The 12653-nt window shown below is 56.4% G+C and overlaps 1 protein-coding gene across 4 annotated transcripts; it reads left to right on the forward strand.

Annotated features, from left to right (window-relative positions):
* The first annotated feature begins 2699 nt into the window (after positions 1-2699).
* On the forward strand, positions 2700-8759 carry SLC22A17 (solute carrier family 22 member 17). 4 transcript variants are annotated; one of them, XM_070053872.2, is made up of 10 exons: positions 2700-2941; positions 3075-3578; positions 3668-3771; positions 5767-5921; positions 6499-6664; positions 6796-6941; positions 7109-7214; positions 7349-7566; positions 7870-7981; positions 8130-8759. In XM_070053872.2, the coding sequence occupies exons 2-10, from the start codon at positions 3312-3314 to the stop codon at positions 8416-8418; spliced, it is 1563 nt and encodes a 520-aa protein (XP_069909973.1). In that variant the 5' UTR covers positions 2700-2941; positions 3075-3311; the 3' UTR covers positions 8419-8759. The 4 variants fall into 4 exon arrangements, 3 of the variants coding, with proteins under 3 accessions (XP_069909973.1, XP_089166000.1, XP_051678632.1); XM_089309874.1 differs by lacking the exons at positions 2700-2941; positions 5767-5921 and adding an exon at positions 5640-5766 and having other exon boundaries at positions 3177-3578; positions 6624-6664; XR_016217950.1 differs by lacking the exons at positions 2700-2941; positions 7109-7214 and having other exon boundaries at positions 3177-3578.
* The last annotated feature ends 3894 nt before the right edge of the window (positions 8760-12653 follow it).

Below are 12653 nucleotides of genomic sequence, written 5' to 3' on the forward strand. Positions count from 1 at the left end.
ACATGAACTGGCGCCACAGGCAAAGGCTTAACCTACTACACGACAGCGCCGTGCCCAATAAAATATTTTTTAATATGGTTTTACACGGTTGGTACAAAGACTTAACACAATACTGCATATGAGCCACCTGGTACCACGTAAAAGTCAGGGATTATCTTCCAGGACAGGTAGAATGATGCAGAAAAACGAATTCCCAGGGAACGTTACTGAAATAAATCCCAAAGAGATGCTGCAATGCATTCAAGGAGGGGAAATGCTGGGAGGCAGTTTGATGCATTAGGAGAAAAAAAAAAGTTTCTCCTATTCGGGAAACTTCTCAACAGAGGAGACAAGCTGATGCTGTGGGTCAGTGTAGAAGAGCTGGGTGGACTGCTCGGCTTAGATTGACACGACTCCCATTGCCAGCCCTCACCTGGCATGAGAGCAGAATGTACCTCTCAGGTACCAGGTCCCCCAGAGAAGTGCGTACACGCACCCATGAACACTGCACCCGAGTCTCAGGGGAGTGTTCTGCACTTCCAACAAGGTCATAAAGATGCTGCCGGCCATGAGCCAACTGTGAGCAGCAATTCGAAGGGTTATGGATAGATTCTCTGCAGTGAAGATGCTTGAGCTGACAGCTGAAGGATGAGGAAGATTTGGCCAAGAAGCCTGGTAGGCATAAGAGCTAGGTGAGGATGGGCGTTTGGCACAGCACCGAAGATATCACTCAGGGTGCCCATATCCCCAGTGAGAATACCTGGGTTCCAATCTCAGCTCCGGCTCCAACTCCTGATTCCTGATAGGGCACACCCTGGGAGGCATCAGGCGATGGCACAAGTACATGTACCTGCCACCCATGTGGGAGACCTGGTTTGAGTTCTGGGCTCCTGGCTTCAGCCTGGCCCATCCCTGGCTGTTGCAGGCATTTGGGGAGTAAACCAGTGGGTGGAAAATACTTCTTTCTCTCTGCCCTTCAAATAAAGTATTTTTTTTTTTAAAGAACCAGGTCTTGCAAAGGTCCTGTAACGTAGGAAAGACTGGGGGAAAGGTCAGTGTGGCTCTAGTGTAGAGAACTAGAAGAGTGAGATGGAGCTGCAGAGAGCCTGTGCCCAGGTGTGCAGGACCACGTGTGCAGCCTCTTGAATGTTAATATTTAGCTTGATGGTGAGGAGAAGCCGCTGCAGGCAGGGAAGCAGGAAAGGGACGTGATCCGATCTGCATCGTGAAAAGACTGTTCCACTTGCACTGCACTATAAATAACAGATGATGGGAAGTGGACGCGGAACACCTGTTAGGAATCAGAAGCCCAACGCAGCCTGAGAAAGTGGTCAGGATGGAGAGGAACAAACCGAGAGCTGGGGGTTCAAATGGGCAGGACTCAACGTGGAGTAAGGAAGGCGTTTCCGGGGCTCTTGCTTGAGGCTCTGCCCACAACTGGATGATGCAGGTAGCAGCACCGTAGAAGGAAGCATGAGCAGCAGGTTGCAGAGAGCAAGAGCGTGAGTTGGGTCTTGCACATACTGAGTTTGAGGCCCCTGTGGGTCAGCAACGCTGAAACCAACAAGAGCTTGTTCTTTCATGGAGCTCAGGAGAGAGGTGGGAGCTGCAGATGTCAATCTAGGAGCCGGCTTTGCATCGTGGTGGCAGTTGTGGGCGAGGGCCAAGTCCCAAGGTGAAGACAAAGTGTGTGGTGAGAGGAGGGCCTGGGACCAAGCCTCTGAGGGCTGCGGACAATGAAGGCAGTGAGGAAGGGCAGAGGGAGTCTGAAATGGAGGAAGCAAGCCAGGAGCACATGAGACCTGGCAGCCAAGGCAGAAAGTGTTTAGGGGGAGGGGTGGTCAACCGTGCCCAATGCCGCGGAGAACTGATGAAGAGTCACTCGACACGGAGGTGGTGGGACCCAAAGAAGTCTCCTTGCAGAGACCCGAAACTAAAGTCGCATGCGATGCCTACCCAGTCTCCGTGTGCATCAGCTGCCTGGAAACGCGGGTATACGTGCCTACGTCTCCCAGAACCTCCTCCAGGCCTAGCCCCAAAGCCTAGCACAAGGCCTGGGACAGAGTGGGCATTTAGGAAACTTCACGGATGAAGAGGCCAGTGTTGTGTGGCACGGCGGGTAAAGGCGCTGCCTGTGACAACAGAATCCAATGAGGGCACTGGTTCTAGCGCCAGCTGCTCCACTTCTGATCCAGGTCCCTGCAAATGTGCCGGGAAAGCAGTGGAAGATGGCCCAAGTCCTTGCACCCCTGAACCCAAATGGGAGACCCGGAAGGAGTTCCTGGCTCCTGGCTTTGGATCATCACAGCAACAGCCACTGTGGCCATTTCGGGAGTGAACCAGCAGAAGGAAGACCTCTGTCTCTCTGTAATTCTGCCTTAGAAATAAATAAATCTAAAACACACACACACACATTAGCTCAAAAAAATACAATATGCTTTTAAAAAGAAGAAAGATTTCACTGATGAAGAAATGAGTTGGTGGATGGAGAGGCGAATGAATGAATGACGGGGAAGAACCGGCAGCAAAGGAGGAATCTCTGGCATCGGTCTGGGCTGACTGCTATCCTTCAGCTTTTTTTCTCGTTTTTACCGCAATGGCCCGCAGACCCACGGAACCGACGGCCGAGCCCCCAGCCCCTCCCCCTCTGACGAAGAGTCTGGACCGAAGGTTCTGCTGACGTGGGAAGGGGAGGAGAGTCTGGAGGAAGGGGAGGGGAAAGCAGCGCAGAGATCGCGGAGACCGAGCTGCAGAGCTGCGGACTGGGGTCTCTCCGCGCTCTTCGCGTCCGGCCCCGGCGCGCAGCTGGGCCAGAGGACAGCCCATCCTTTCGGCGCGGGCCGGCAGGGCCCCTGCGGTCGGCAAGCTGGCTCCCCGGGTGGCCACCGGGACCCCCGAGCCGAATGGCGGGGGCAGCAGCAAGATCGACAGCTCTGTAGAGATCACCCCCGGCTCCAACGGAGTGAGTGCCCGCGCCGGCGCTCCCGGCTCCCTCCTTCCGCGCCCCCCAGCCCCCGAAGCCCCCCGCGGCCCTCCGCCCCCTCCCCGTGCTCTGCGGGTGTCTGCGCTTCAGCCTCCTGCCCCCGCCCCAGCAGGTCGGGACCCTGGGAGATGCGGTGCCCGCGGAGCAGCTGCAGGGTGAGCGCGAGCGCGAGCGGGAGGGGGAGGGCGCGGCGGGCGGCGGCGGCGGGCTGGGCAGCAGCCTGTCCCTGGCCGTGCCCCCGGGCCCCCTCAGCTTCGAGGCGCTGCTGGCCCAGGTGGGGGCGCTGGGCGGCGGCCAGCAGCTCCAGCTCGGCCTCTGCTGCCTGCCCGTGCTCTTCGTGGCGCTGGGGATGGCCTCGGACCCCATCTTCACGCTGGCGCCCCCGCTGCATTGCCACTACGGCGGCTTCCCCCCCAATGCCACTGGCTGGGAACAGCCCCCCAATGCCAGCGGCGTCGGCGTCGCCAGCGCGGCCCTAGCAGCCAGCGCCGCCAGCCGCGTCGCCACCAGCACAGACCCTGCGTGTAGCGGCTTCGCCCCGCCGGACTTCAACCACTGCCTCAAAGACTGGGACTATAACGGCCTGCCCGTGCTCACCACCAACGCCATCGGCCAGGTGAGGCCGCGGGCGGGCCGCGGGTCCGGGGCGGGCTGAGCGCCGCGAGGCGGAGCCTCATGCCCTCTGCACCCTTCTCCCATCCCCAGTGGGATCTGGTGTGTGACCTGGGCTGGCAGGTGATCCTGGAGCAGATCCTCTTCATCTTGGGCTTTGCCTCCGGCTACCTGTTCCTGGGTTACCCCGCAGACAGGTGAGGGCTGTTGAGGGGCAGGGCTGGTGGACCAGGAGGTCCCAGGGAAGCTGGCCCAAGCAGCTGGGTCCCGCGGGGGGCGGAGGACCATTCGCTGGACCCTGCAGGCTTCTCTGGACTTCTGTCTAGTGAGCTAGGCTAGCCTCAGCCTCACCCCCCAACAAGAACTACACCTTCCATACCTCTTCCGCACAAGGGGATGGCTCCATCTGTGCCAACTACTGGCCTCATGCCTGCTGACCAGCAGCCCTCTCTCCGAGATCAAAGTCCCGGCACTCCCTCCTGTGCCCCTATCACTTTCGCCCTCTCCCTTGCCAGTCTTGTGCTTTAGTCTTTAGTAGACTCCGCCCCACCCATTAAGAGCCACCTGCAGCTGTTGGCTCCCTCCTGGTGGCCTCATTCCTAATACTTTCATTCCTAAGTAGCAACAGCTGCACTCCTAGTGAGGGAGTGTTCAACTTTACAAATCACCCCATCTCTGACGACAGCCCCTGCCACACTGCAGTGGGTAATACCTGAGGAGCTACACCCCTCCCCATGGTGCCATGTCTGCCATCAACGGACTCCACCCCTTTGGGTCGAGGCCTCCCGCAGCACCCTCTTAGATTAACAGTCCCCATTTCCATGGGTCGGTAGCCTCAGCTCCGGAGATCACTCCAACCCTCCCAACCAGGAACTCCTCACACTTGGAGACTCCTATCCTCTCTGATTCTGAATGCCACCACCTGACAGCTCCTCCGCTCCACTGGCCATCCATGTGGACTCTTAGACTCATCCCCACTCATCTAGGTCCTATCCAAATATGTTAATAGCTCAGCCCCCTTGGGGCAAGGAATCCCTGTGTTCAGTAGTTCAGTACCTTAAGGTCAATGCCCATCCTCACTACCAACAGTCACACAGCCTGTGGAGCAGAGGTCAGTAATCCATCCCATACTTCAGAGGCCTCATTTCTAAGGATCAGTAGCCTTGTTCCTATGGAACAATGGCTGCAACTGTAAAGATCAGTAATGCAGTCTCCTAAAATCAGTAGCCTTAACCACATCACTCAATAAGCCCATCCTCATAGGAAAATGACCCTACCCTGTTGGGCCAGTAGCCTCACTCCCAGGGATCACTGCTGCCTTGTCCCCAGTCTTTGTCTCCATCCAGCAGTGGTCTTAGCTCCAAAGAGCTCTATCCCTGGCCTCACTGGCTCACAGTCATAAGCATCATCTTATGGCTCATCTCCCCAGTCTGTGACCCCATCCTCACTGATTACCCCGCAGATTAATGGATTCACCCCCACTGACCAGCAGCCCCCTCCTCACCCTGCGAGTCAATGGCTCCATCCCCAGAGGTCAGTTGTGCAGTTTCTGAGATTGCTAGTCACACCCCCACTGAGCCTGGATTAACATAGTAGACCCAGCACCATGGACCAGCAAGCAGCTCCATCTCCTGGCCACTGGCCAATCCCCCCGGCCATTCTTAAGTGTTTGTAGACTTGTCCCAACTCTGTAGACAGTGTCCTCATACCCCCAGGTCACTGACCAGTATTGTCCCTGTGGACAAGTGGCTAATGGTCTCATCTCTACAGAGCAGCAGCTCCAACCCCATATATCAATGACTCCCTCTCCTCTGGTTAGTCTGAGCAAGACAAGCTCCATCCCCATTGACCAATGGCTCTGTTCCCAAGGATTAATGATCCCAAATTCCCTAAGCAAGATGTGTCCCCTCTGATGGGTGATCTCACATCCCTGGCTAAATGCCCCAATCTGATCAACAGTGTATCCCCAAGAGCCAGTGGCTGCCCCTCCCCCACAGAACCACAACTTCGCCTCAGTGCCCAGGAGCCAGCAACCACCTGCCCATGGTCCATCCCATCCCTTCAGGCCAACCTCTGGCTCCCAGAGGCTCATCATACCTCCAGCCTTGAAGTGGACAGCTGGGCCCCACCTAGCAACTCTTCCCCCAGGGACTCTAGATAACCAGCAGCCCTCTCCGCTGTCTGCTGTCCAGGTTTGGCCGTCGTGGGATTGTCCTGCTGACCTTGGGGCTGGTGGGCCCCTGTGGAGTGGGAGGGGCTGCTGCTGGCTCCTCCACAGGTGTCATGGCTCTCCGGTTCCTCCTGGGCTTCTTGCTTGCCGGCATTGACCTTGGTGTCTACCTGATGCGTAAGTGGCACCTCGCAGAGGTCCCTCCTGGGATCCCACACCTGCCTGTCTGTGGCCCCAGGCCATTCCCACTGCCCCCTGGGGTTCCCTCAGTCGCTTCTGCAGCCCCTTACTTCAGCTGCCCAGAATCCTGGCTGTTTTTCTGCCCAGGCCTTTGAAGGCTCCTGGGTCTCTCCCACCTGTCTCCCTGCCATGATCTGGAGTGCCTCCCTTGCCCTGAACTTACTGCATCAGGGACTCTGGTTTACAAAATGAAATCCTGACAAGCTTGTGGCCTTGGACAAGGGTTGATGTGAAGGTCGAATAAGAGACCCCTAAGGAAGGGCTGTAAACTGGGAATGCTGAAAGCCTTTCACAGGGCCTCTAACCCGAGGTCCCCCTAGGTTTGCAGGAGAGGAGAGACGGCTGGATGGTCTCTCTGCCCCTTGCCACCCAGCGGTTAGTCTGTGGGAGGTGACGGCTGCAGCCTCCACTGAGGGTCTGACCTTGCTCTCTGTCCTCCTCCCTCCTCTCCTCTCCTCTCTCCTACCTTCTCCTTCCCTGGCCTCTCCTCCCTCCGTTCCTGCTGTGTCTCCAGGCCTGGAGCTGTGCGACCCAACACAGAGGCTTCGGGTGGCCCTGGCAGGGGAGTTGGTGGGGGTGGGGGGGCACTTCCTGTTCCTGGGCCTGGCCCTTGTCTCTAAGGACTGGCGGTTTCTGCAGCGAATGATCACCGCTCCCTGCATCCTCTTCCTGTTTTATGGGTCAGTATTGCCTTTCGCCGGTCATCTGGCCAGTCCCATCTCTGCCTCTAGCCCCCAAGAGGGGGGAAGGTCCCTTCCCTGGATCAGGAAAGGGGAGGCCTCATGGTGCGCTCCCGCCGACCTGTCCCCAGCTGGCCGGGTCTGTTTCTGGAGTCTGCGCGGTGGCTGATAGTGAAGCGGCAGATCGAGGAGGCCCAGTCTGTGCTGAGGATCCTGGCTGAGCGGAACCGGCCGCATGGGCAGATGCTGGGGGAGGAAGCCCAAGAAGCCCTGCAGGGTAAGAGACCAGGGGCCCTGCAGGTGATGGCCCACGTGTGCATGACGGGGCCCTCTGCAGAGTTCGAGCCGTGCCTCCTCCTCCCAGGACCCCACCACTCACGTGGGAGGATCCCAGGGGCGTGGCTGTTTCTTCTAACAGACAGCTCCTCTCTGTCTCCCCCAAAGACCTGGAGAACACCTGCCCTCTCCCTGCAACATCTTCCTTTTCCTTCGCTTCCCTCCTCAACTACCGCAACATCTGGAAAAATCTGCTTATCCTGGGCTTCACCAAGTGAGCCTGCGTGTCTGAGCTGTGGGCCAGGCCAGTCGCCGGAATGGGGGCTGGCTGGGTTAGGGGGCCAGCCAGGGAGGTGGTAGGCTGCAGGTGCAGACACTGGTTCTTTGCTTCCCTGCCCCTGCCCACAGTTTCATCGCCCACGCCATTCGTCACTGCTACCAGCCAGTGGGAGGAGGAGGGAGCCCATCGGATTTCTACCTGTGCTCCCTGCTGGCCAGCGGCACGGCGGCCCTGGCCTGCGTCTTCCTGGGGGTCACCGTGGACCGATTTGGCCGCCGGGGCATCCTGCTCCTCTCGATGACTCTGACTGGCATCGCATCCCTGGTCCTGCTGGGCCTGTGGGACTGTGAGCATCCTCCCTGCCCCACGGGGTGGGCTCCACAAGGGAACCCCAGCCGAGGTGCCCAGCCAGGCTCAGCCACAGCTTCCGGCCCAGGCCTCCCAAGACTAGGTCCAGACCCTGCCTCCGGCTTCCGTAAGCCTCCAGCTGGCCACATGACCAAGCCTGTGTGTCCTTCCAGTCACCTAGCGACTACCGAGAGTCCACCCAACTGGAACCATAGGGTCCCTAGGCCAAGGAGTGACCGGGGTAGTGTGCCAGGCCTGGTCTCGCCCCCTCCACCCACCCATCGCCCTCTTGGTCCTCCAGATCTGAACGAGGCGGCCGTCACCACCTTCTCTGTCCTGGGGCTCTTCTCCTCCCAAGCTGCTGCCATCCTCAGCACCCTCCTCGCTGCCGAAGTCATCCCGACCACTGTCCGGTGAGAGCAGCAGTGCTGCCCGGAGAGGGCCAGGCCCCGGGGCTTCTCGCTGAGGACACGGCCGGGAGGATGGAGGAGGGGAGGATGCTGGGGAAAGGTTGGGGCGAAGACCGCATCCCCGGGCTGAGTGCCGCCCCCTTTCTCCCAGGGGCCGAGGCCTGGGCCTGATCATGGCTCTGGGGGCGCTCGGGGGGCTGAGCGGCCCGGCCCAGCGCCTCCACATGGGCCATGGAGCCTTCCTGCAGCACGTGGTGCTGGCGGCCTGCGCCCTGCTCTGCATCCTCAGCATCATGCTGCTGCCCGAGACCAAGCGCAAGCTCCTGCCCGAGGCGCTGCGGGACGGGGAGCTGTGCCGCCGGCCATCCCTGCTGCGGCAGCCCCCGCCGCACCGCTGCGACCACGTCCCGCTGCTTGCCACCCCCAACCCTGCCCTCTGAGCAGCCTCTGTGCAGCCTGCTGGGAGGCTGGCCCCTGCAGGGAGGTGGCCTCGGGCCCTGGCGAGGAGATCCGGAAGACTGAGCGAGGCAGGGCCGCCCCGCCTCCCGCCAGCCACAGAGGAGCAGCGCTCAGAGGGCTGTCTCCACTCCGCCTCCTCCCTGCTGCTTTATGTTCACTTCCTGGGCAGGGGTCAGGGGTCAGGGGTCAGGGAGCGAGCTCCATGCTGTAACACTGGGTCTGGGCTCCATCCTGTGCCCAAAGACATCCACCCAGACCTCATTCTCTCTTGCTCTATCATTCTGTTTCAATAAAGACATTTTGAATAAACAAGCAAATCATAGCCTGGACTGCCTTCCCTTCTGTTGTCTCAAAGAGCATCTGTAAAGATAAAGAGTGATCTATATGCTGATGACAAAATCATCAGAAAGCTAAATCAGCTCCTGTACAGAAGGCGGGTGACAGCAACACTCGGATTGCATCCAAAGAGGTAAAGGGCACGGGAATGGAAGGGTAGTGCTGCGGCACAGTGGGTGAAGCCCCTGCTCCAAAGTCAGCACCCTGTCTTGGAGCGCTCATTCCGTGCCCACTGCTCTGCTTCTGATCCAGGTCCCAGCTAGGGCACCTGGGGAGGCACAGAAGACGGCCCAGGTGCTTGGGCCTCTGCCACCCATGTGGAGAACCCAGATGGTTCTTTGGCCTAGCCCAGCCCTGGCCTTTGCTGTCATTTGGGGAGTGAACCAGTGGATGGAAGATCTTTTTTTTTTTTTTTTTTTTTGATCTCTCCCTCTCTGTCACTCTGCCTTTCAAATAAATATATTTTTTTTTAAAAAGAGAGGGGGTGCATGGGAGACCAGGAGGAAGCACCTGGCTCCTGGCTTCGGATCGGTGCAGCACCGGCCGTAGCGGCCATTTGGGGGGTGAACCAAAAGAAGGAAGATCTTTCTCTCTGTCTCTCCCTCTCACTGTCTAACTCTTCCTGTCAAATAAAAAAAAGGGGGGGGGGTAATGGAGTCATTGACAAAGCATCAGTAGTAGATGCAAAACGTCACGCTCCAGCGCTTAGTGCCGTGACTGCTGGGGAGCCAGATCCTGAGAACTCAGAGCCTGCAATCTTCTTTCTGCTGCACACCAGATAAAAAAAAAAGTTTCTAAACACAAAAGGAATTATTGCTCACCCCGTGATATTTCAGTTCCGAAAGCGCCTCGGGAACACGAGGCAGGTAATTCTCAGGCAGATAAGAGGAATGGTACTGAGACCGAGAGACTGCTCTGAAACGTGGGTTTTAGTCGCAACTAAGAGCCATGATGGATTATTGGGAGAGAAATTAAAAGCACATAGGGTGTGAACAGGGGATTTGGTGCTTTCGCCTAGTGGTCAAGATGCTGGTTAAGATGTCCATGTCCCTTGGGGCCAGCACTGTAGCATAGAAGGTTAAGCCTCTGTCTACAGCACTGGCATCCCATATGGGCGCCAGTTCAAGTTCCCACTGCTCCACTTCTGATCCAACTTCCTGCTAATGCGCCTGGGAAAGCAGTGGAGGATGGCCCAAATCTTTAGGCACCTACACCCATGTGGGACACCCAGAAGAAGCTCCTGGCTCCAGGCTTCAGATTGGCTTAGCTCTGGCCATTGCAGCCATTTAGGGAGTCAACAAACAGATGCAAGATTCTCTCTCTCTTTCTCCCTCTCTCTCTCTTCTTGTCTACACATCTCTGGCTTTCAAATAAATAAAGATGTATTTATTTATTTGATAAATAAGATGTATTTATTTATTTGAAAGAGTTACAGAGAGGCAGGGGCAGAGAGAGAGAGAGGTCTTCCATCCTCTGGTTCACTCCCCAGACGGCCACAACAGCTGGAGCTGTGCTACACCACAGTGCCAGCCCCAATATATAAATTAAAAAAAAAAAAAAAAAAAAAAAAAAAAAAGCACATGTCCCACCCTGGAATGCCTGGGTTTGATTCCTGGCTCCAGCTCCCAGCTCCAACTTCCTACTACTGCAGACCACAGGAGAGAGCAGTGATGGCTCATGTCACTGGATTCCCACCACCCACTTGGGACCCTGGGACTATACTCCCAGTTCGCAACTGTAGCCAGAATGTTGTGGGTAGTCAGAGAGTGAACCAGTAGATGGGAGCTGTCTCTCTGCCTTTCAGATAAATAAATAAGCCCACACAGAGTGTATTTCTTCTTCTCCTCCTTCTTCTTTAAGATTTATTTATTTATTTGAGAGGCAGGGTTTCAGAGAGGCAGAGGCAGAGAGGGAGAAGTCTTCCATCTACTGGTTCACTCCCTAATTGGCCGCAATGGCCAGAGCTGCACCAATCCAAAGCCAGGAGCCAGGAGCCAGGAGCCAGGAGCTTCTTCAGGGTCTCCCACGTGGGTGCAAGGGCCCAAGCACTTGGGCCATCCTCCACTGCTTTCCCAGGCCATAGTAGAGAGCTGGATCAGAAGTGGGTGGCTGGCACTGTGGCTCACTAGGCTAATCCTCCACCTGTGGCGCCGGCACACCAGGTTCTAGTCCCGGTTGGGGCGCCGGATTCTGTCCCAGTTGCCCCTCTTCCAAGCCATCTCTCTGCTGTGGCCTGGGAAGGCAGTGGAGGATGGCCCAAGTGCTTGGGCCCTGCACCCGCATGGGAGACCAGGAGAAGCACCTGGCTCCTGCCATTGGATCAGCGCGGTGCGCCGGCTGCAGCGCACTGGCCGCGGCAGCCATTGGAGGGTGAACCAACGGCAAAGGAAGACCTTTCTTTTCAGTCTCTCTCTCTCACTGTCCACTCTGCCTGTCAAAAAAAAAAAAAAAAAAAAGTGGAGCAGCCAGGACTTGAACCGGTGCACATATGGGACGCTGGCATTGCAGACCAGGGCTTTAACCCACTGTGCCATAGTGCTGGCCCCCCAGAGTGTATTTCTAACTGTAAAAAGTTACAGGAAGCGGGCTGTATTAGGCACACTAGTTAAGACACACTGGGGATGTTCAGAGTGCCTGGGCTTGAGTCCTGGCTTCCCTTCCGATTCTAGCTTCCTGCTAACGTACATCCTGAGAGGCAGTGGGTAACAGTTCCTGTACATGGGTCCCCTGCTGTTCGCATGGGAGACCAGGACTGAGTTTCAGGCTGTTGGCTTGGCCTGGCTCAGCCCTAGCTATTGTAGGCATTTGAGGAGTAAACAAGCAAATGGAAAAATCTGTTTGTCTCTGTCTGCTCTTCACTGTCTGCCTTTCAAATAAATAAAAAGTAAATTTAAAACTTTTTTTTTAAAAGAAGGAAAGAAAAATCTCAAGTTTGCCAGGGCCAGAAGGAGAAATCAGTGCAAAGCATGGCGGAACATGGTGTGGAGAACAGCTCATGTTTATTTTAAACGTCCATGGGATAAAGAACACCTATGAAAAGCCTATTGCTAACAGACTTAGTGAAAGACTGAAGCTTTTCCCTGGAGATCAGAAACAAGATGAGGATGTCCAGCTGTCTGCCCTTGCCGCTCTTTCAGCAGCCTGGACTGAGTCAGGCTGGTGCCAGGAGCCAGACTCTCCATCCAGATCCCTCATATGGGTTGCAGGGGCCCAAGTACTTCAGCCAGCACCCACTGCCGTCCCAGGTGCATTAGCAGGAAGCTGGATTGGAAGCAGAGGAGCCAGGACTCAAACCGGCACTCTAATATGAGATGCTGGCATCACAGTGGCAGCTTAACCCTCTGCGCCGCAGCGCCAGCCCCTTTTACCACCTCTCTCTATTTAAGGTTGTCCTGGTGGTGCCAGCAAGGGAAATGAAGAAATAAGATGAAACAAAAAGGGCAGAAATAATTTTTTTTTTTTTTTACAGGCGGAGTGGACAGTGAGAGAGAGAGACAGAGAGAAAGGTCTTCCTTTTAAAGATTTATTCATTTTATTTGAAAGTCAGAGTTACACAAAGAGAGTGGAGGAAGAGTGAGCGAGAGAGAGAGGTCTTCCATCTGATGGTTCACTCTCCAGGAGCTGCACCGATTTGAAGCCAGGAGCCTCCTCCAAATCTCTCATGTTGGTACAGGGGCCCAATGGCTTGGGCCATCTTCTACTGCTTTCCCAGGCCAGAGCAGAGAGCAGGATCGGAAGAGGAGCAGCTGGGACTTGAACCAGTGTCCATATAGGATGGCAGCGCTTCAGGCCAGGGCGTTAACCCGCTGTGTCACAGCGCCAGCACTTTTTTTTTTTTTTTTTTTAAAGATTTATTTCAGGCTGGCGCCGCGGCTCACTA

The sequence above is a fragment of the Oryctolagus cuniculus genome, chromosome 12 (genome assembly GCF_051225735.1).
Source record: "Oryctolagus cuniculus isolate XC-2025 breed Fujian yellow rabbit chromosome 12, ASM5122573v1, whole genome shotgun sequence".
Lineage (NCBI taxonomy): Eukaryota > Metazoa > Chordata > Mammalia > Lagomorpha > Leporidae > Oryctolagus > Oryctolagus cuniculus.

Coding starts and splice junctions, on each gene's coding strand:
- SLC22A17 (XM_070053872.2), top strand. CDS start 3,312: ATGGCCTCGGACCCCATCTTCACGCTGGCGCCCCCGCTGCATTGCCAC. Junction 7,215..7,348: donor CTTATCCTGGGCTTCACCAA/GTGAGCCTGCGT, acceptor CCCTGCCCACAG/TTTCATCGCCCACGCCATTC. Junction 7,567..7,869: donor CCTGCTGGGCCTGTGGGACT/GTGAGCATCCTC, acceptor TTGGTCCTCCAG/ATCTGAACGAGGCGGCCGTC.